The 23,436-nt window shown below is 42.0% G+C and overlaps 1 protein-coding gene across 2 annotated transcripts in view; it reads left to right on the top strand.

The window, feature by feature from the left end:
- The window catches only part of zgc:153039, a 102,210-nt gene that overhangs the window by 10,993 nt on the left and 67,781 nt on the right, over positions 1-23,436 (top strand). For both annotated transcript variants that reach the window (XR_013659635.1, XM_023961527.2), the window contains exons 5-6: positions 429-536; positions 610-721. Coding sequence is in view for 1 of the 2 variants with exons in the window: in XM_023961527.2 (XP_023817295.1) it covers positions 429-536; positions 610-721 (220 nt within the window). In the remaining variant the exon portion in view is untranslated. The remainder of the gene's footprint in view (positions 1-428; positions 537-609; positions 722-23,436) is intronic.

Genomic DNA, 23,436 nt, shown 5'->3' with positions numbered 1-23,436 from the left:
AAGAAAAACTGTCCAGGCACTCCACTCTGTTTACCGGGATTTATATTCAAGCACATGATTACTGAGCTAATTACTGTAAGTCAAGCATGCCCACGTGGAAGCCTATAATAAACCTTATGCATTCTCAGGCAACACATTCTCACTGAATTTTATGGTGAGCGATGAGATTTGGCAGAATGTTTACCTGAAAAAGGCGCAAGTGCTGACCGCACAGGTATAATATTAAAAAAGAGAAATGTTAATTTATTGCATTTTATAACTAGTTTTAAAAAAAAGCAATTCATACAGAAACCAGTCCTTATTGCTTTTTTGTGTTCTCTGGTGTTATAAAGTTTTTTACACTAAATAACAGTAAGAAAATGCAGTAGAACAGTTAAGCGTGTAAGTGCACCTGTGGTCTTTTGACCTTTCATTTCATTTCTCTGCAGCGGACTACGTAATAGATTACACAACAAAGAAAATGATGACCTTTGCCACCGTCTTTGCTGTGATGTTTAATGGCTGCACTGGCATCATGGCAGGCTCCAATATGTCGGGTAAGCAACTGTCTCCACGTGTTGAGTCAAAAGGTACCAGGGGACTTGAGCTCAAAATGGTTTTCTCCACCAGGCGACCTCAAAAATCCCAGCTACTCCATTCCTCGTGGTACCATCACCGCAGTCATCTTCACTTTCATCATCTACAACCTGCTGAGTGTTCTCGCGGCCTGCACCTGTGATCGGTTTGTGACAACCTCACTTTTTTGTTTTTTATCTAAAACTATTGAAACATGTTTTTGCTGTATTTTTAAAGAAGCCAACACAAATTCTTAATTGTATAAAATTTTAAAACATTTTAGGTATTAGTTGGTTTTGCGAGTGGTTTGAAGGGTTTTTATGATGCATCTGTTCAACATGCAAAATAATATAAATAATGTGAAGAAGCATTTAGCACAGCTGTCTTTGATTCTTTATCCAGATCACCAACCTTTTTGAGAATGAGGGCTATTTTATGGGGTCTGAGTAGTACGTAAGGCTACACAGGACCTGTTTTCTGCTAATTTCCAAAAAAACAAACAAACCACTGACTAGTATAATGATGGTTCTTAAAATAATAATAATTAGCAGTAGTTATTCTGACAGTATGAAAATCAAAATATATCACATATCAATAGTAATTATTTTCCACAATTCTAGTTACTTACTTAAAAGAAAAATATGTATAAACATGAAACATTGATTTTTTTAAATTTTTTTTTCATTTTTATGTTTATCACTTAAACAGCACAAACGTGCAGCCTGCGGGATTTAGGGGGATTTGGGGAGTGTCCGTGTCTGACACGCCTGCATCTCACCTACTTCAGCCCTACTTACCCTTACGTTTTGTATAAGTGTTGTCTATGACCCGCCACCTGCAGCATGTCTGTAGAAAGAAATGTACATAAATATTTTCTCTCTAAGGTTTCGTTGAGTGGTTTATGACCTCAACATTCCGTGCTGGTCACAGACGGCCTGTATCCACTCGTAGGGGGAATTGGAACGAAGGCTTGAATCAAAAGGGGTGAATTTGTCAAAACCCTCAAAATATTGGGAGTAGAAGGAAACCAGTCAAAGTTGACCATGTAAATTTAAACATGACACAGGATCGTACCAGATTTTATTGCTTTTTTGAAAGGCAGAGGTAGTTAATGGCATAATTTCTCACCTAAATGGCAGCAATTGTTTTTTAGGCGTTTTGGCACCACCAAGGGCAACCAGGGGGAGCACATCTTTTCGGAGTGCCATAGACAAAGATTATCAGTTCTCAGTTACCATACGCTGCAATAGTAAAGCTTCTAGATTAGTTAAAAGTTGACAAGAGTTGTTATGGTAATTTATGCAAATATTAAAGTTGTAATGAAGTTTTGCCATTTGGGCCCTCGTTACATTTGAACTTGGAGTGCACAGTCCACAAGTTCTTCTCCAGGCCTCAGCTGCTCCGCTTCAAGGCAGTTGGCTTTGAGAGCCCTCACCCCAAATTGTACTCCACCTTCAGTCCCCCTTGCCAGAATGTTGTTGGCTATCATCAGCGCAGATGCAGGCTGATTGAGTGTCTGCTGGCCTGAACACTCGTGTCACAGGAAACATTGCACACGCCTCATGACTAACAATTACAAAAGCATCTTTTAGGGGTGCAGACTGTTTCAGTTTATCCAGAAGCTTCCTGGTTTTTACGCTGCTTCACTTCTCCATTTCATTGATTGAATCGTATTGATTTGAAATGTGCAAATCACAACAAACACTAAATCCTCTTTACATATCTCCATTTGCATCTGTCCCAAACAAAATGACGTAAGCAGTCTATTTGCTGGCTTTGCGATTTTGCTCTCTGTTAGTGATCTTAGTATATTTGGTCTGATGTTTTCTACTGTGTCTTTATTTAGGAAATAGCCAGTAAATCAAAGGGATGTGATTTTAGCGGTGTGGAACATTACAGAAGATAAAATCTGTTGTTATTTTCTTTACTAAAAAGTACCCAACAAATAAAGTATAAGCATAGCATAAGTTCAGAAAAGATTGAGGAACATTTTCTACAGAGCTTTGTTTATCACAGAAGTTACGTTAAAAAAAATAACCAGCAATAGATGAAATTCAATTCAATTCAATTCAATTTTATTTGTATAGCCCAAAATCACAACAACAGTCGTCTCGATGGGCTTCGAAGTAAAACATGAAATCAAAAGGATCACGAATACAAAGAGTTCAATAGAAAAATACTAAAATGAACTAACAAACTGACTAAGCTATACTGGCATCCCTGCCCTTAGACCCCCCTTCGCGGTAAGGAAAAACTCCCAAAAAAAACGGATTCCGGAAAAAACGAAGAAACCTCAGGGGTGCCCACATGAAGGAGGGATCCTCCCCCAGGACGGACAGGCGATTTACCAGAACTCTTAGAGAAGAATTAACTTATCTAAATCTACAACTACATATATAAAAGTCCAGCAGACGAGCTTCATCCAGCCGTGGTTGTGGGGACAGTCAAAGGCGCGAGTCGAGCCGGAGACAGGAACCACAGCCAGGTGTAGGAGCAGGAGCAGAGACGAGGTACTCGGTCAGGCACAGAGCAGAGACGAGCCAGAGATGAGCCAGAGGCAGGATCCACAGCCAGGTGTAGGAGCAGGAGCAAAGGCGAGGTAAACGGTCAGGAACAGGAGCACGGATGAGCCAACTGGAGTCTGGAAGCACTCCCACTCCCCAGGAGGGGAGAGGAAAAGAGGGACAATACATGAATCGCACTGCACCAAACAGAGGCATGGAGAACTAAATGATAAATTATGATCAAGAATAGAGGAGAGGAAGGGTAGAAGTAAAAAAGGAAAGAGGACAGAACCCCAGTGCACCATAGTTACCCCAGCTTCAACTTCTAGCAGCCTTTTAAAAGAAATAGTTATTATTAAGTTTAATTTAAACAAACTAACATTAAGTTAAATAATCTCTGAATACTAACTAGTCTGACAATAAGCCTGTCCAAAGAGGAATGTTTTCAGTCTAGCTTTGAATGTAGAAACTGAGTTGGCCTCTCTTACATGAGCTGGGAGTTTATTCCATAAGGCAGGGGCTTGGTGGCTAAACGCTCTACCTCCAACCGTACTTTTACTAATTCTAGGAACCACAAGCAGTCCTGCATTTTGCGAGCGAAGTGTTCTGATTGGTTGGTAAGGGACTATGAGGTCCTTAATATAGGACGGGGCCATTCCATGTAAGGCCTTATAGGTTAACAGGAGGATCTTGAACTTAATTCTAGAATCAACTGGGAGCCAATGGAGCGAAACTAACACAGGAGTGATGTGATCTCTTCTGCTAGTTCCAGCTAACAATCTAGCTGCTGCGTTCTGAACAAGCTGGAGACTTCTTAAGGAACTCTTAGGACACGCTGCTAACAAGGAGTTACAGTAATCCAGCCTCGACGTAACAAATGCATGGATGAGTTTTTCAGCATCACTCTTAGAAAGTATATTTCTGATCTTAGCAATATTCCGCAGGTGAAAAAAGGCAGTTCTACACGCCTGAGATATGTGAGCCTTAAATGATAAATCCTGGTCAAGTAAAACCCCAAGGTTTCTAACTGTGGAATTGGGGGCTATACTTATACCATCCAGGGAGACTATCTGAGCAGACAGAGCATCTCTGAGGTTTTTAGGACCAAGTATAATGACCTCAGTTTTTTCTGGGTTCAAGAGGAGGTAATTAATTGTCATCCAGGTCTTGATGTCACTGATGCAGGCGTTCAGTTTCTCTATCTGGTCATTCTGGTCAGGCTTCATGGATAAATACAACTGCGTATCGTCGGCATAACAATGAAAATTAATGCTGTGTTTCCTGATTATGTTTCCTAGGGGTAACATATAAAGCGTAAACAGGATCGGTCCCAAGACTGAGCCCTGTGGGACTCCATAGTTGACTCGAGTGCACTGAGAGGAATGGCCATTTACATTAACGAACTGATACCTATCAGACAGATAGGATTTAAACCACTGGAGAGCAGATCCTCTGATCCCTATGTCCTGCTCTAATCTATGGAGTAAAATACCGTGGTCGATAGTGTCAAAGGCAGCACTGAGGTCCAACAGGACCAGAATAGAAAGTAGTCCCTTTTCTGAGGCCAATAACAAGTCATTAGAGACTTTAACTAGTGCAGTTTCCGTACTGTGGTGAGGTCTAAACCCCGACTGAAAGTCTTCAAAGTGGCTGTTGTCCTGTAGGTGGCAGTAAAGCTGCTTAACTACAACTCTTTCTAGGATTTTAGAAATAAAGGGCAGGTTTGATATCGGTCTATAGTTGGCCAAGATGCTAGGATCCAAACTGGGCTTTTTCAGAAGAGGTTTAACAACTGCATATTTAAAAGACTGTGGCACGTAACCCGTTTCCAGAGAGGCATTTATCATTGTTAATATGGGATCATTAATTAGGGGAAAAGTTTCTTTAAAAAGTCTAGTGGGAATTGGGTCTAACAGACACGTTGAGGATTTGGAGGACGTAATAATTGATGTTATTTCCGCTTGATCCACAGCAGTGAAGCAGTCTAATGTTACAGAGGTTTCTATGGATGCCTCCATTTCTACCGCTTCAGCCTGTTCTGGGCTGATAGTAGGAATAACTTGATTTAACTTATGTCTAATATTTGAGATTTTACTATCGAAAAATGTAAGAAAATCATCAGAGCTGAGAGAAACAGGAACATGTGGTTCTACTGAGCTCTGACTGCGAGTTAATTTAGCTATAGTGCTAAAAAGAAATCTTGGATTGTTTCCATTCTCTGATATTAAGGTTGAATAGTACTGGCTTCTAGCTCTACGCAGAGCTTTTTTATAATTTAATAGGCTATGTTTCCAGATATCCAGAGACTGCTCTGAACCGGAGCGGCGCCATTCTCTTTCCAACTTACGGGTTTCTCGTTTAAGAGAACGAGTTTCAGCGTTAAACCACGGTGCTACTCGTATTTGTCTGACGAACTTAGGTTTCAAGGGGGCAACAACATGGAGTGTACTCCTGAGGGCTTGTAAGGCATCATTAACAAAGTGGTCATTTATACTAGGACTGATACTATGGGAGCTGGTCTCAGAGTATTTTCTCAGAATATCACTAAGTACTGGCTGAACTGTGTGTTTAAACTCAGACACAGAACGGTCAGTTAAGGTTCTTCTAAGTTGTTTCTTATTCACTGGGGCAGAAGGATGTTCCAGTGTAAACTGGAAGGTAATCATAAAGTGATCAGAAATGATGGGGTTAAGAGGAAGGACACTCAGCTGGCTGATCTCTATACCATGGGTTAGAACAAGATCCAGGGTGTGCTTATGACAGTGAGTGGGTTCATTCACACTTTGGGTGAAACCAACATCATCTAATAAAGCTGCAAAAGCCTTTCCTAGGCAGTCACTGGGGTCATCAACATGAATATTAAAATCCCCTAATATTATAGTTTGATCAGAATCTAAGACAATAGTCGATAGGAAGTCGGAAAACTCAGTTAAAAATTCTGAATATGGGCCGGGGGGGCGATAAATAATTATGAGTAAAACAGGTTTTCGAGTTTTCCTGTTTGGGTGACTTAAAGACAATATGATGCTTTCAAATGAATTATAAGCATTTTTAACTTTAGGGCTGAGAAGTAAGCTAGACTGTGATATTACTGCCAAACCACCTCCTTTCCCTGAAATCCTGGATTTCTGATAGTTAGCATAAGTGGGGGGGGTTGCTTCATTCAATCTAACATAGTCATCCTGATGGAGCCAAGTTTCTGTTAAGGCTAAAAGACTAAGATTGTTATCAATGATTAACTCATTGACTAAGAGGGACTTGGAGGAAATGGATCGAATGTTTAATAAACCGCATTTAATTACATCATAATTCTGCTTGTGAGAACTGCTGTCTGTCACTTTAAGGTTTCTATGACGCGCTCCTTTCATTTGTCTTTCAGCACATAAGCTAAAGCTTGAACCTGCTTGACTTTCCCTGCATGGGTTTTGCACCGGCACTAACCCTAAGGGAGGCTCAGAGGAGCGTTTTACACTGCTGCTCTGCGCCCGGGTCTCGTCTCTGGATTGTCAGGTTAACAGACTAAGGCTAGCAGAAATGTTTCTAGAAAGAAGAGCGGCACCGTCCCGGGTGGGATGGACGCCGTCTCTCCGCATGAGACCGGGCTTCCCCCAAAACGCGCTCCAGTTATCCACAAAACCAACGCCGTTTTCTGGGCACCATCTAGAAAGCCAGCGGTTAAATGATGAAAAGCGGCTGTACATTTCATCATTGACTAAGTTCGGCAGGGGACCAGAGAAAATTACAGTGTCGGACATCGTCTTAGCCAGTTTACACACCGAAGTTACGTTTAACTTAACCACCTCTGACTGTCTCCGTCGGGCATCATTACCGCCTGCGTGAATCACGACTCGACGGAACCTGGACTTACTCTGAGCTAACATCCTAAGGTTCCCCTCGATGTCACCAACTCTGGCCCCCGGATAACACCTGACAGTAGCCGCTGGGAGCTCCACGTTTCTAACTTCAGAAGAGCCTATAACCAGAGTTGAGTGTTCAGCGGGTGTGTCGCTGAGGGGGGAGAACCTATTACTAACGTGGAGTCTCGGGTGCTCTAAGTTTTTGCGTTTAGCACTATGTTTCCTCCCAACCGGTACAAACCCCTGACTGTCTCCCGGCTGTTGGGAGGGCGCTGGGGTGCTAGCTAAGTTAGCCCTGGTAGCGCGGCCCGCGCTACGAGTAACGACCTGGCTAGCCGGCTTAGCTTCCACTGTGCGGAGCCGCGCTTCTAACTGCTCCAGCCTGGCCTCCAAGTCTAACACAAGACTACACTTAACACAACTACCGCTATCTTCACTAAAGGAGGCAGGATCATCACTAAACATATGGCACATGGGGCAGGAGAGAGGAGGAGAGGCGGAAGGAGTGGTGGCCATGCCAGGTTTTAAGCTAAGGCTAGCGCTGTTTAAGTAAAGAGAAGTGGTTTATTTAGCAAAATGAGAAAAGTGAACAGCAAGCGGTTTAACAGTGGTGAATTCGCTAATAAAAGGTACTAGATGTGAATATTAACCCAGATAACCCTTAGAGTAAGCAATAGTAGTAAGGCTAATGCCAAACAAAAGGACAGCAGTCACACAACTAGCACTGGGAATAGCTCACCCGGAAATGACGTCACAGGAAATCCGCCAAGCTCGATGTAATGTAATCTGTGAAAAGGTTGGCTTTATTTAATTCTAGATGTTTTAAGGCTGTAAACTCCTCACTACACACTTCTTACACTTCTGTCAGACGGACATGATGAACATTTTCACTCTTTCTGAAAGTTCAAACCTTCAATGAAAGCAGAGATCTGATCACAATCAAGGATTTATGAGGATTTAGTAAACTGCATTCTGTACGGGAGACACGGCAGCGAGGAGATTGATTGACGACGTTTACAGCCAATCGGGATGCTTAACCCAATACGCTGTTTAAATAAAAAGCATGCAAAATTGCACCAAAAAATTGCGAGAATGCAAAACGTATATCGAGGGACCACTATACTTCACTTAGCTTTGATGTTATTTACACATTTACTTATAAAAGAGTTTAGGCCTAAGCAAGAAGAACCCCTGTTCATGTCCCAGCTGTGCGACCCGAAACAGAGCAGCAATGGAAGACCTTTCTGTGTGGAGTTTGCATGTTCTCCTGAGGCGCATCAGTACCGCCCACGAGTGGCCGCGATTGGCCGCCCCGTGACCCCGAAAGGGACAAAAAATGAGTTTAGAAGATGAATGAATGAATTTAGAAGATGAATGATGATCTTTTCAGTATTGAAACTAAACGTAAATGAAAGGTTCTTTAATGCATGTTTAAAGGTGTTTTTGCGTTTTTAACTTTGTCAAATGTCAGTGAAGGTTATCCTTCATCCAGGGGACATCTTGAAATTGAGTCATAGCAAGTAAACTTAAAAACTTGAAATGTTTCACCCCTGATCCAAGGGGCTTAATTAGTCTCATCAGTCTGCGTCAAATAACATTGTTTGTTGGGCTGCAGGGCTCCAGACTAACTTTTTTCACTAGGAGCACAGTGGCCCCTAACTGAAAATTTTAGGGGCACAACTAGAAAATTTAGGGGCGCATACCGTAAATCAAAATTCTAACCAAATCTACTAATTTCCACTGTATTACTAATAAATACTTTAATAATAGATGCAGAAATTACAATGTGCTGTTTCTAATTCAGTGTCACATTTTAATCTGCACTTTTGAAGATGCACCAAGAAGGTAAACTGACAGCACCATCGCTGTCATGACAGTACAAATAGTTAAGAAAACTGATGGAAATTTATCTTTGTGACACCAAATAGGTGCAGCCAAGATGCACAATAAGTGTGTTTGAGATCACCCAGGTGAACTCACCGCTGTGCAGATCACCTGGTGTGTGACATATATTTTTGTTTTTGCTCCAACATTAACTGTCAATCATCACAAAAATTTCAGGAGAAAGGGGTGGGAGCAAGGGGCAAACCTACCCGGACACAGCTGGAAACTGAACTGACTGAAAGCTGCCCTACAGGCTACAAAACAATGCATTATGGGACATGTGTCCTGATGGTTTTTGTAGTGGAGGGATTAATTAAAATAATTTAAAATACCAATTTATTAAAAAAGGCTACATACATTACAAAACATTCAAATAATCATAAAATATATAATAACACAGATCATACTAAGGGGGAGAAGAATATTAAAACTAAACTGAATGTTAAGGACAACTCCATTTCCAGGCGAGGTGCTGGTTCATTTAAAAAACGTCTATCGTTGCATTTTCCACACGTATTTTCAGTGAGTCTAAAACTAATGTTGTTTTTGCTCGAGCGTGTTTAAAGTTCAAGCCCCGTTAGCTGTCACGCATGTAGGTGTGGGACATATTATCCTCAGCTGACCCGACTCCCGCGGGAGCGGTGTGCTGCCGTAACCCGTTTGATGCGCCGCCGTAACCGTAACCAAAACCTAAACCTTCCTCCGGTTCTGTGCGGCCCAGAGAAAAGTTCAGCACGGACTGCATGTATGTAGAAAATTACGAGCGAAAAGATACGTTCTAAAGGAAAGTAAGGAACTCCTTCATGTGGTCCGGGGAGGGCGCTGTCAGGTGTCCTGCTTTCAAACCCTGTCATTGTCACGCCCCCAAGAGTCATATACCCCACTGTGATTGGTTGGTCAGCTCTAGGCCCCTCCCCCTACACGCATTTTAGCCACTCAGTGGCTTTCCCTATTCTTCTCACACGCAGTGGCCGCCTCACACACAGGCATCACGCGAGTGTGTGCTCGCGTTTCATGAGTATGTGCACGAGTGTGTGTGTCTGCCTGCGTGCGTGTGCGTTTGCGTCTCATTGATTATTTCATTGATCATTGACGTGCCCCTTCCACGTTTAATGTATTAAAAAATACGAAGGGTGGGGGAGGCAAATTTACTGGTCGCACATGTGCGACTGGATGTAAAATTCAGTCGCACACTCTCAAATTTTGGTCGCAAAATGCGACCAATTGCTCGCAGTCTGGAGCCCTGGGCTGCTTTTAACCTTCGGTTGTCTCTCTGAATTGAATGGTGACACACAACAGCTGGCTACAATAATGTAGATATAAAGTTCCATTAGTAACCCCGCACCTCGGTGTGTGAAATTTGTTCTCCGCTTTTGACCCAGCGGTGAGCTGCAGACACAACTGTATTCAGGAACCATTTGGTGGTTTAACTCCGGCATCCAACCCCTAATGGCTGAGTGTGACTCGGCTGCGGATTTGAACTCACGAACTTCTAATTTTAGGACGGACAGTCTATCACAATAAGCTGGAATGACACCAAACCCCCAATTAGTATATATTTTTAACGTGAAGGAATTTTAGGTTTTAAATTAACACGAGTCATGACACATAACTGTGATTTCCCTTGGAAAAATCCTTCAAAGTTGTGTATAGTTTAGTGGAGCTTTGCCTGTTTTTTTTTTTAGACATTTTTCATATTGTTTCGACTTTGTCTTAACTTGTTTTAGAATTCATAATTTGTATTTTGTCTCTACATGTTTGATATTTATCAAATAAAAGAAAAACTAAATTTTTTCAGTAAAGAATTGACAAAATGGACTGCTTTGGGTTAAGTTTTTTTGGACAGTTACCGTTTTATTTTGGAATTATTGTGTAACATAACATAGAAACAGGGGTTCTACTAAAAAGATGGATATCAAACATTAGGGCTGCACGGTATGAGGAAAACTCGCAATATTAGTGATCACTATTGCGATGATGATATAACTTGGGATAAATGAACAAATAGCAAAAACAACAAAAACATTTCCATTTCACTGCAAAAGTTTATTTAAATAAGAGTCAAAATGCCTTAAATTAGTCTCCAAATGACCCTCGTCTAATTAGGAGGGCAACATCTAACATAAAAGCTCCATTCAATTGGTCAACAACATGAAGGGCTCAATCTGATTGGTCAAATGCAAAAAGGGATTTATTCAGTTCATTAAACAGTTTAAGTTGCCATAAGATTGTTTTAGCACATTAAAGGTTTACCATTTATTGCGATTTTCGCTGACTTTTGCGATATTGATATTGCACAACTTGAAATCGCGATAACAATACATTTGCGATTAATTGTGCAGGCCTATCAAGCATTGTTACAAAAAACAGTTAGAATGTTAAGTTAACAGACTAAATTGTAAAGTACAAGCTGGACTACTATGGATTGTTGTGCGTCCATTTGTCTTCTTTTTTGTTTTTGTGTCTTTACCGCTCTCCTAGAAGCACAGATGTAAATGCTTTATGTTTTTGATGAAGCAGGTGGTGTTTACCTGCTTTATTTGTCCTCCGCTTCTTCCTTTACAAGTGTTTGTAGCTGTTTGATGCTGAGCACCAGAGTTCAGTATTGATGTGTCTCCAACGCCAATGTTGCTGAGGTCCTAAACTGACACGACAGAGCTATAAAGAGACATCGGAGATCAATACGGCCATCATTTATCCTGATGGCCCGTCCCCCATGTGCCTGTCTGCCACCCTCACTGTGATAAGGAGATTTCTCCACTTATAATCAGAGGCGCCTGCACTGCTGTGTGGACTTTTCTTTTGTGCTGTAGCTATCCTTATGTGCACTTCACACACTTAAGATCAATCACATGATGCAGTAAAGAGACCACCAGAGGTCTAGCACATGATCCAACGGTCTGTTAGTGGGGGGAGTACCTCATTTTTGGGGATTAAAGTATTTCTTTGGTTAAACCATAGCTCCAAACCTTAGAGGGAGAAGGCTGGTTTTTCTAGCCTCTTTAGAGGTGTATTCTGGGAGTAACAACACAGAGCAGACAGAGGTTGTGCTTGGTTTAAAAAAAAAAGTACTGCCAATTCAAAAAAAATGAAACGATCCAGTAAAAGTATTTAAACACTAACATTGGAGACCTTCGACATGACACATGGATCATTTGGCTCAAATTTCCTCTTCTTCTGCTCAGACTGATTTGTTTGAGGTTTTCCTTCAATCCTTTTGAAACAGCAGTGAAACCACCGACAGAAGGACATGGTCAAATACTGATTATCAGCTGATTTAGGGCTGCACGATATGAGGAAAACTCGCGACATGCGATATTGGTGATTAATATTGCGATCACGATATAATTTGCGGTATATCAACAAATATCAAACCAACCAAAAACATCATTTCCATTTCAATGCAACAGTATAAAAATTATACTCCAAATGACCCTTGTCGACATAGGAGGCAAACATCAAACATATAAGGGCTCATTTGATTGATCAACAGTGTAAACGGGTCCTTCCGATTGATTAAATGCATAAAGGGATTTATTTCATTTATTCAATATTTCAAGCTGCCATGAGTTTGTTTTAGCACATTTAACTCTTGTGCTATCTTAGATGACCCCCCCCCCCCCCCCCCCCCTTACTTTGACGTGTTCTCTCTACCATGACAAAGGTGGATAAAGGTGGAAAGATTTCATGTAATCCATGGACACCAGTGAAGATCACAAATCATTGAAGAAAAAAGGTTCAGTGCACTGTCTAGTGGGTCTAGATGACCCCACTCCCAATGTTAAAGTGCCAAGGATAGCACAAGGGTCAAGGTAACCATTTATTGTGATTTTCGCCGTCTTTTGCGGTATGCATATTGCACAGCTTGATGTTGCGATAACGATAAATTTGCGGTATATTGTGCAGGCCTAGCTGACAGCAGGTTTTCCTACCCTGGTCAGTAAATGTCTGTGCAGTTTTTTTGCTTTGGGTTAACGTTTGACGTTCCAGAAGTATGTTCTGTCACAGAAACTGCTTAGTGTGCATAGAAGAAGCAAAAGCAGAATAGTTTAAGGAACATGAGGTGAGATGGAAAGCAAAACGGTTCCCAGGTTCCACAATTCTGCAGAAAGTTGATTATGAAATGCAGAATAGGCAATGGAAATCCCACTTTAAATGCTTTAATGACTCACACCTTGCTGTCTTCTCTTTTCTTCCTTCCTGTGTTTCAGTTGCTTTATTGCAATAAACCTTATTTTTACAAAAAAAAAAACAGATGTTTTTCTCCTAGATTGATAGACTTCAAAATGTCCTCAAAAAAGTGAAAAAATACAGAATAAAATATATTTTTTCCCTGTTGTACATGAAAGAAAATCTGCCAATGGAATTAGTAGAATTTGTCTCAGTAAGATTTCATACAACAAATTGTCCTGCCCCTTTAAGACTAAATGAAATCTTGAAAATAGCTGTGAACATTTATATTAATGTACATTGCTCTGATGATTGGAAGTAATATATCTTAAAATAGGTATTGCTTAATTTTTTTACGTATTAAGTAAATACATTTATATAGCCCCCATGTGTTGTGTTTTTAGTTCCACAACAGTCCAACTATCCTTTTTAGTAGACCATAATCATCACAAAGTGAGATAGGAGATTCAGATTTTTTTAAGATACATTTTCCTAAAAATGATCTGCAATAGTTATGAGTCATATAAATCATTTTCCTTAAATAGTCTTTTGTTACAGAAGCTGAACTCTGAGTTCCAGTTCAGCATTTCAGTCCTAAATGAAGGAAGGCGTAGCACCAGGTCTCATTTCCTGTAACATAGAGATGGTGGAATCTTTTTCATTTACGTCTTGAACACATTTCTTTTTGCGCATTTTGTTCTGCTGCTCCTTTAGGCAATAAAATAAATACTGCCAATAAAGCAATACTTAATTGTTTAATTTTAAGGAGAATATAAACCGAAATATGAAAAAAAAGAAACATCCACAAACTGCAATGCCTGCAGAGTTTAATTTTAGGAGTTCCCCCATTATGATTTCTAAATGCTGCACCTTCTGACCGGCTAGCATGCAGCAGGCAGGAAAAACATGCAGACAGCCTACCAACAAACTGATGGAAAGGTCATTGTTTTGCGGACAAACTCTGTTAGATTTACTGGGATTTTTATGTCAACGTTGGGAAACGTATCTTTTACTGTTTTATTTTTGTGTGTTATTGTGTGACTAATTCTAAAAGTTTTACCATTCTCCACATGGGTTTTTGCATGTTGGACATTTTTTAATTGCTTATTTCTCCACTGCCTGTATGACCTTTACTTGACATAGGTTCATTATTATTTCAAATGAATAGATTTAACAAACGCTGGTTAAAACCCTGTGCTTGCTATTACATGACTTGTCCAAAGTGTGGCAGTGTTTCCTTCTCTACAGCTGCTAAGAAGCCATAGTGCCAAACAAATCTTTACATTAAGTTGTCCAGACTGTTGCCTTCTGCTATTTTTTTTTTTTTTGCCCAATAGCTTTGACGGTAAGTAGTAAAGAGTGTGAGTCCATCATTGAAGATGAATACTCTCCACAGCGAGGGAAACTCTTCACAACAGCCAACCATAGTCTGTTCTGGTCTTCCAGCAGCAGCCCTAACTCAGGTCAGAGATGTTGTGAGATGACCTGCTGTAGAGCAAACCTCAACAGCAGCTTTTTTCTGTACACAGCTTTAGTGGACACCAGAATGAGCTTTTCTGATCAAATCTGTGTCCACGCTGTTAAAAAAAAATGTTAGTGCTGAAGTGCAGTGGGGACTGAGTGTGCATTTTTGCTGACATGGCTGCATGTGTTAAACATTATGACTAAACGAAGCTCATTTGCATTGGCTTTACAGGTCACTGTTAATAGAATGGCCACATGTTTTCTCTGCTCTGAGATCATTCCTGTGATCTGCCAGTAGAGTAAGGGGATGCTGATGATGGAAGCGGAGGGGATGGGGGATGGCGGGGAATCTATTAACCTCATATGACCAGGCAGCCAGCCATGACAGATTGGCCTGTCGCTACTTTATCAAGCCCTACGGAAGTGTGTATTTTTATGTGTGTTAACAGAAGTGTGTTTTAGTAGATTAGAAACTGCAAGATGACTAATTGATAACTATTGGAGCTTTTGTATTAATCACCTTTGTTATTAATATTATAATTTTATTCTGCCAGTTAGCTTTGGCTGGACTTATCTCTGACAAACAACTTTTGTGAATGTTGTTTTAAAAAAGAAAAGTTCCTCCCTGGTCAATAAACTTCCATTCAGCACCACCATCACCACCAAAACATAGTTTAAACAAAGCCACCTTCTCATCAGACACTCAGATTGGTCTGTTTGTTGCTCACTTGGTTTTAATTTGGTTATGCCATTGACTGTAGCAGAGAGCTGGACCAAATTAATGTGAAATCTCCCCTAGAAAGTTGATTATTTCTTGGTCCAATCAAACTAAATCAATTCACGTCTAACATCCAAAACGTTTGACAGACTTTATATAGCCTGCTTTCAAGTAGTAGGGGTTCCAACAAGCTCATTCCTGATCGGTGAGAATTGTTGCCGTAGAAAATCAGACCGACTCGGAACAATCACTGCTAACTGAATTTACTTCATTGGTTGGAGCCGGAGGAAAGCCATTTTCTATGGATGATGTCACACTCACACCAGTTCTCTGGTACAGTCAACCTTCTGACCACGTGATTAATAATAATAATAATAATGGATTGGATTTATCTGCGCTTTTTCAAGACACCCAAAGCGCTTACAGTGTGTCCATTATTCATTCACTCCTCATTCATACTTGGTGATGGTAAGCTACGGTTGTAGCCACAGCTGCCCTGGGGCAGACTGACAGAGGCGTGGCTGCCATTTTGCGCCTACGGCCCCTCTGACCATCACCGGGATCATTCATGCGCATTCACACACCAGTGGAGCCACACTGGAGGCAAGGAGGGTGAAGTGTCTTGCCCAAGGACACAACGACATTTTGGCTGGTGGGAGCGGGGATCGAACCGCCAACCCTTCGATCATTGGACGACCCGCTCAACCACCTGAGCCACTGTCGCCCCAGATTAAAAACCCTTGATTGGTGTTGTGGCGTCACCGTGTGTTTTCAGTAGATCAAAGTGTTGTTTCTCTTTGTTGTTTTGCTTTTCTTATACTTATTCCAATAACAGTTCTCACAGAGAAACTGCAATATTTGGAAATCAACAAGTCCATCAGCTGTGCACCATCCCAACATCACTCCCACCCTCTCCTTTCCACCCAATTCTGTCACTATCACCTCACAGCAGCTTTCCTGGCATCCACCTCTCCTTTCTTCTGCCTCATCCTGTCTGTCATCTGTCCATACGTCCACCAACCGCACTCACCCCTTTTGTTGTTCTCCTCCTATCGCTTCACTGCAGAGATTCACTTCAGCCCCCCCACCCCCACCCTTTGACACGTGAACTCTGTTTTCCTCACTGCTGTCCTTGAAGACAGCTTCTATAGAAGGTAGTGATGGTCTTTAGCATCATGTTATCCGTAGACAAAAAGCTGCAGCGATTACAGGAACCCAACCTTTACAGGAACAAGGGGCTCCCACTGAGAAGACAAACATGTCTAAAAATGGATCAGAACTTTTTCCTCATGGTTGTTCTGCATTTCCTATTCATTTCCCTACATAGATTTCTTCACAGAGCTTCCCTCAGACTGACTTCTACTCTTAAGGCAGTCTCAGTGTGGACCCTATTTCCATGTTTAAAACCTTTCTATCAGTTTGCTGGACCCTTCTGCTACATTAAGCTCTCATTTCTTAAGCTATTCTTTTGTCCTTCAGGGGGTCTAAGTTCAAGGCTCCTCAGCTCTGGTGCACATCTCTCTGTTTAATCAGTCCGCTCAGTTTCTGACTCATTCATCAGAAATAGTCGTTCTATGAGTGAGGGGACATTACTGTGAGTAATCAGGAGATGTCCCCTTAGTGCCCTACTCGCCAATTTTAACTGCACCCCCCTTAGTACACACACCCCTCCCCCTTCAATATATACATTCCAACATAAACACACACACATGCACACACACACCCTCTCAAACACACATACACGCACACACATTTTGCAAGGAAGGTGGGACCTGGGTCCATCTGTCCCCTACCCCTTCCCTGGTGGGGGGTGCGGGCCCCTTGGCGATGGCGGCCGTGTCCCTTGGGTGCCGGCTCCCTGGGCCCGGCGGTGCTCTCTCCGCACGGTGGGGCGGTTCATATTACACCTGAGCCGGGGGTGTTCGTGTCCCTGGGGGGTGGGTCCTGGTCCTTGCCCCTGAGCGCTGGGCCCCGCCAAACTTCCAACATGGCCGAGCCTGGTCGGGCCATATTTATAACACCCCTTGTGGGCCACCCTTTTTTCCCCGGGGTTCCCCCCTCCTGGGCGGGGGCGGCGGGCCCCTGCCTTGCTCCTCCCTGGACCAACCGTGGGCCGGGTGGGTGGCTGCCTGGAGTGCGGAGCGGGTCTCCCTTGGGGGGTCCTGGCTCGTACCTGGGGTTGGGGCGGGGGGATGCCCGGAACTCCTGGGTGGTGGTAGGGTGCTCGTCTGGGGCTGTGGGCGTCCTTCTCCGGTGGGGCCCTGCGTTGGGCTCTTCCGGCGCGGCGGGGGGGCTGCTTTCCTGGCTGGGCTGGGGCGGCGCTCTCTTTCCCTCCGCGCCTCCCTGCTCTCTGGCTCTGGGGGCCTCGCGGCGGTCCTGCTGGCCCTGGCCTGGGTGGCGGTCTTGGTCGCCCGGGGGGCGGTTGTTCCCTGCCTGTTCCCGTGTGGCGTTGGGGGAATTCCGGCTGCCGCTGCTGCTGCGGCGGGGGTCTGGGTGTGGGGGTGGCTGGGCGCTCCTCCTCCTTCTTTTCACATTCCACCATCCATTTTAGAAGAACATAAACACTCACCTGAGCACAGGTGTTAGCTCACCTTTGCACTTATAGTTTGCATGATTGAATGAATGAAAGATTTCACACTAGTTGGTTTAAAGGCATAGGTATGCGTTCGTGAACACTATCTGTTTTGTGTACATGTTGACATGTGAACATTTTTTGCAGCTAGCAGGTGTGTTGATAATATTTGAGTGTGTGTGAACAGGCCCCGCCCTTTTTGTACTACATTTGAACTGTACCGTAACGATAAACAACCAGTAAACCTGTCTGCTCTATGCTGCTTCATGGTCTTACCCCCCCCCCCCCCACTATCACCCCCCCCCCCCCTCTGACATCCCTCCCTCTTCTTCCCTTCTTTCCTTTTCCGTCCGGTCCAACACCAAAGATTTTCAATCATGGTTGAAATGAATAAAATTTGGCCTCAATTACAAAAGGGGTTTATTCAGTCACACCTTTGGTTTGTCTGAAGATTAATAACCCCTCTTGTTAAAGTAAAATATGTCCAACACAAGAGGCCCTCAGCTCTCATCTGCCTGCCTAGCTGTTGGACAGGACAAGTAAAAAAAAAAGAAAAAACAAAAAAAGAAATGGTCGTTCTAGTAAAAGCTGTTAACCCAGTAGTTAAAACATTAGCCCTAAGTCAGCTGTTATCCTTATTATTTATTTATAATACCTAATAAAACCACAAGCTTGCATTCAGAAATATATTTAAAGCATGAAGCCATTATAAAACTGGACAAGGTTTTAAAGATAACCAAAAGAAAGAAGCTCTCAAAGCAGAACGTGGCCAAAGCATCAACCCGATGGTTCTCGCTGGGAAAGTTTCTAAACATTTTCAAAGATCAACATGAAGACGGTCAATGAAAAAGCTGAGACACGCAAAGAACAAGCTCAGCAGAAGGACCGAAGGGAAGAGTGGGTGACGGAGGATGGGAGGATGGAGAATAAAGGGGAAAGAAAGGGAGGCTGCATGTGTGGGTGTGTTTGTGCATGCAGAAGCCTTGTTAGTTATTGATCCCATTTAATAATCCTTAACCACAGTCTGCTCTGCTGAGAGCACTTAACCGCCCCTCCTCTGTGCCTCTTATAGCTTATCTCTGCTCCTGCTTTCTGTTGGCTTCATCTGTCCATCTTCTGTGTTCTTCTGAGCCATGGCCGCTTTCCAAGAGCTCCTGTCTATCAAGGAACTGCATTCCAAAAACAAAGACGACTTCTTTCAGATAAAGGGGAAGTTGTTCTTTTGAAGATACAATACTTCAACTTTGTAATCTGCAAATTTGATTTTTTTTTTTTTGCACAAATCTGTTAGTGAATGAATGGAGAAACTGGCTTCAGACTGAACATCTCAAGAATCTTGTTCCAGGTCTTTTCTTCCACATCTCTATTCCAAAACATGAAAGACTTGGTGTCATATAAGTCTGGCTGAGCACAAAACGCAATTATTAATTTGTCCTTTGTGATCAAATTATTTATAAATGGTTGTTAATTCAGTCAATTAAATGGGACGCCACCCATACGTTACTACCAATTGAAATTTGACCGACTGCCTGATTTGTCACATTTCAATTGAATTAACTTTAAACATACACTCAATGGGCGCATGTTTTGTACGTAGAGGCTTAAAAGCCTGCAATTTTCTTTCTGAATATTTAAACCTTTGGTTGACCGCGACTCCTGCTGCTTGATCACTGCAGAAACTTGTCGAGAGAAGAGCCCTGGATTCGGTCCCAGGTACTACTCCAAGTCACTGGTTCCGATACGTGGACGACACTTGGGTCAAGATCAAAATCCAGGAAGTGGAGGCGTTCACAGATCATATCAACGCGGTCAACAAGAACATAAAGTTCATCAGGGAACACACTAGCCTTTCTAGACTGTGCAGTGATCATTGGAGACAGAGAGCTCCAGGTTGAAGTGTACAGGAAGCCTACTCAGACAGAGCAGTACCTGTTGTTTGATTCAAACCACCTTTTACAGCACAAACTAGGCGTGATCAGGACTTTACAACACAGAGCCCAGGATGTGCTCACAAGCTCTGATGGAAAGAAGAAAGAAGAGCAACATATCCGTCAAGCCCTCTGAACCTGTGGATATCCCAACTGGGCTTTCATCAGATCCCAACATACAAGAAAACAAGACAAGAAGAAACAAGAGCCTAAAGGGAACAGTATTTCAATTCCCTATATCTCAGGCCTGTCTGAAAAACTAAAAAGGATTTTCAGACAACATAACATCCCAGTTCATCTAAACCAGTTAATACTCTCAGACAAAAACTAGTTCATCCAAAGGACAAAATTCCTAGCTACAAACACAGTAATGTTATGTACTCTATCCACTGCAAAGAGAATTGCAATGAACAGTATATAGGAGAAACCAAACAACCTCTAAACAAGCGGCTTTACCGACATCGCAGAGCCAACCCAAGTGGACCTGAGTCTGCAGTGCAGCTCCACCTGAAGGTCACAAACCACTCGTTCGAGGACAGTGAAGTCTGAATTCTAGCCAGAGAGAAAGGATGGTTTGAGCGAGGAGTGAAAGAAGCCATCTTTGTCAAGAAGGACAAACCTTTTCTTAGTAAGAATGGTGGTCTCAAGGCTATTCTTCCATCCATCTACGGCAGTGTTTTGAAACCCAAACAAACCGAACCAGTTCCACCTGGGTCTTTAACAGCCGAAAGAGATGACCAGTTTGGTGAGGGAGTCACTGGCTCCCCAACCCCCAGCTGAGGACAAAGGATAGGTGAAATTGACAATAGCATCCAGTTTCAGGTCTGACTCCTCCCCCATGAGCGCATATATACCTGCTCTTTTATCAACTAATTCAGAATTGACAAAGCCTTTTGGATAATAAGTGAAACGTCCTCCAGCTTTAAAAACTAAGTCCAGATGACAGCCCCTTAACCTACTGCTATGGTGGTGCAATGCGCTTTTCAACTCTACATGCACCACATGCCAGTACCCAAACACCTCTTTCTTTTGTTCTTGTGCATTTAGACTATTTCTATAAATGTCTGTATCTCAGTTGTAAGTTACTTTGCATTAAAGCCTCTGCTATATGTAAATATCACACACAGCTAAAGAATACATTGTTAGCACAAAAAACTGGTCAATAAAGCTTGGATCCACTGGTACAAGGTACTTAAAAAATAAAACTGAACCAAGAGACGGTAAAAACCACGTTTGGACTGAGCTCTCTTGGACTATTGATGTCCATATTAATATGGGCGAACCATATGTGTTTTTTATAACGGTACAGTAAACCTGATAGGAATGTTAGCGATTGCTCCAAACCCTGATCTCTTTTCTGGCCATTCTTCAATATTATTAGGCCAGATGATCAAAATGGTAACTTTACCCCCCACCCCCACCCCCAACAGCATTTTCAGCTCTCTTTGTGGTGGCGAGGATGTTTCCACATCTTCTCATAAATTTTAACTCCATGGACAGCCCTGGAGTCACTAATACTCCATCGCTTTGGAACAAAGTCACATAATTAATCCACAATTTTCCATCGGAGCTCAGGTGAATTATCCGAAGCACAAACGTACGAGATGATGGATTAAAAGGTGAATATGCATGAATACACAATGGAAGGCATGAATGCGGATGGTAAACAAATGAGCTGAAGGGTGGTGGTGGGGGGGGGAAGGGAACAATCAAGCCAACGATCTCTGTGGGCTCATTTTAGTCACTGAGCAGCGTTTCCTCTTCTTCTCTAAACGAGGTCCTTTAATCTGTCACTCGCTTTTGTTCCCCTCTTTACGTCTGTGGCAGAGCTCATTTCAGCTGGATGATCCGATCAATAATTACTATCAACCTCCCTCTCACACAGACACACAACTCTACTCTTCTGTTCAGCCCACATCTCACTAGTTCAAATGTGGACACAAAAATACATAGTCAATTGCAACATGGCCATGGACATCTATCTGTCTATCTTTGACACACACACACGCACACACACACTAGGGCTGTTATCACTGTCACCATGTTTGCAGCGTCTTTGTTTTTACGAGGCAGTTTGGAAATGTCAAGCTTTTCAGGATTAATGTCACCCCTGCTGCATGTCAGAAGAATTAATAATGGACATACGGTATAAGTTGAGTCCCACATCATCACTCACCTCACCACACATGGAAAATGCTGTACTTTATTTTGCTGGACATGGGCTTAAAAAATGCTTTGTGAAGTAGAGCATTTACATGTGCAATTATATTATTAATACATGTCATTAAACCTATGAGCTGAAACGTAATAATTTTTGTCAAATAGGAACCACCTTCTTTATTTTAAGGAACATATTTTCATGAATAATAATTGATACATTTTACATGGAAAATTGATGAGTCGCCAGATTAATTGATCTCATCACTGCAGGCGGTAAGATGTCCTCTGAAATTATGAGTGAAAAACCAAATGGACAAAGATGCTCTTTCTATGATTTATGACAGAATTTGCATAAAAGCGTTGATAAGAAGATGCATGTAGTAGTTTCATCTACCCCACAAAACTCCACAAAGACCATTCACATACATACATATACGCTGGTTGGTTGGGTGCAAACATACAACTTCATACATACATACAAACAGATACACACAAAGTTGTTTGAGTTAATTATTTATCATCTTTGATGTGGGTTATTGTTACTTGCTTTTTTTCTTCTTCCATGTGTTAAAGAACCCAAACTCTGATTTTTACACCCTTTTATTTTATAGTGAAGTGAGAGGGGCTATATGCCTTTTAAAAGGCTAGTCTCACCAGAAGGGAGAGGTGGTGCTTGTAATGTTACAGCCGGTTCCTCTGCACTGTGTTTTTTTGTAAATATTAAAGCTGCCATCTCACGGTTTTCCAACCATTGGTCTGTGTTACATTGTTTACGTTTTTGGATATTTATTTTTAGCTAAACCTGCAGTGAAAACCTTTTTTTTTCTTTTCTTTTCCTTGGTCCTTGGCCCATAATCAGGAGCTGAGTGTGACAGTAAAGATACAAAGGAAGTGTGTGCATGAAAGTGTCTGTAGGCAAGCAGATGCTTTGAAGAAAAATGATGGAATTCAACTGTTTCAGACACTGACTTGGATTTTGGATCAGTAAAATGTCTGTAACATCAGAGAGCAACTGTTTGGATCATGTGGGCTTAAGCTTCAGCTCACCAAAGTGGCTCAAAGCTCTCCTGGAAATGGACTTTTATATTGGGCTCCATAGTTCTGCATAGTTCTCAGGCTGTTGAGATAGTTGAGGTTGAAGAAAGCAGGTAGTGTGTACAAAAGCAGGGGGGAGCTTCTGCTTGGAGGTTCAGCACAGAAGTGAAAGTCTCCTGTTGACCTGAGGTAGATGAGTGTCAGCAGGAGTTCTCCAGCCATAAGTCTGAATCACAAATATGAAAGGTTTAAAAAAAAAAGTTTAAATTTCACTGTTTAGGAGAACTGGAAATATGTTTTTTTATCTTAATGGTTCAGAGAATTCAGGGATTTGACGAAACAAATTTTGTTGTGAAATCTAAGTGGATTTGAAAACTTCAAACATCTCTAAAGAAGCAAGTTATACGTAAAATTTAAGCAAAGTTTAAGCACTCTAACACCTGTTGAATAAACAAGTAAATATGAATTTAAAACTCGTTAAAAATAAGTCATTTATTTTTATTTATTTTATTATTTAAAAATAAAGACATTTATCTGTGGAAAAGCGAAAAATTGGAATTAAAGCTACAAGTAGCATTTAGCGGGCCCG

Source organism: Oryzias latipes, chromosome 13 (genome assembly GCF_053564925.1).
Source record: "Oryzias latipes strain Hd-rR chromosome 13, Olatipes_Hd-rR_3.1".
In the NCBI taxonomy this organism is placed as follows: Eukaryota; Metazoa; Chordata; class Actinopteri; order Beloniformes; family Adrianichthyidae; genus Oryzias; species Oryzias latipes.
This window is presented reverse-complemented; position numbering and strand designations above follow the sequence as displayed.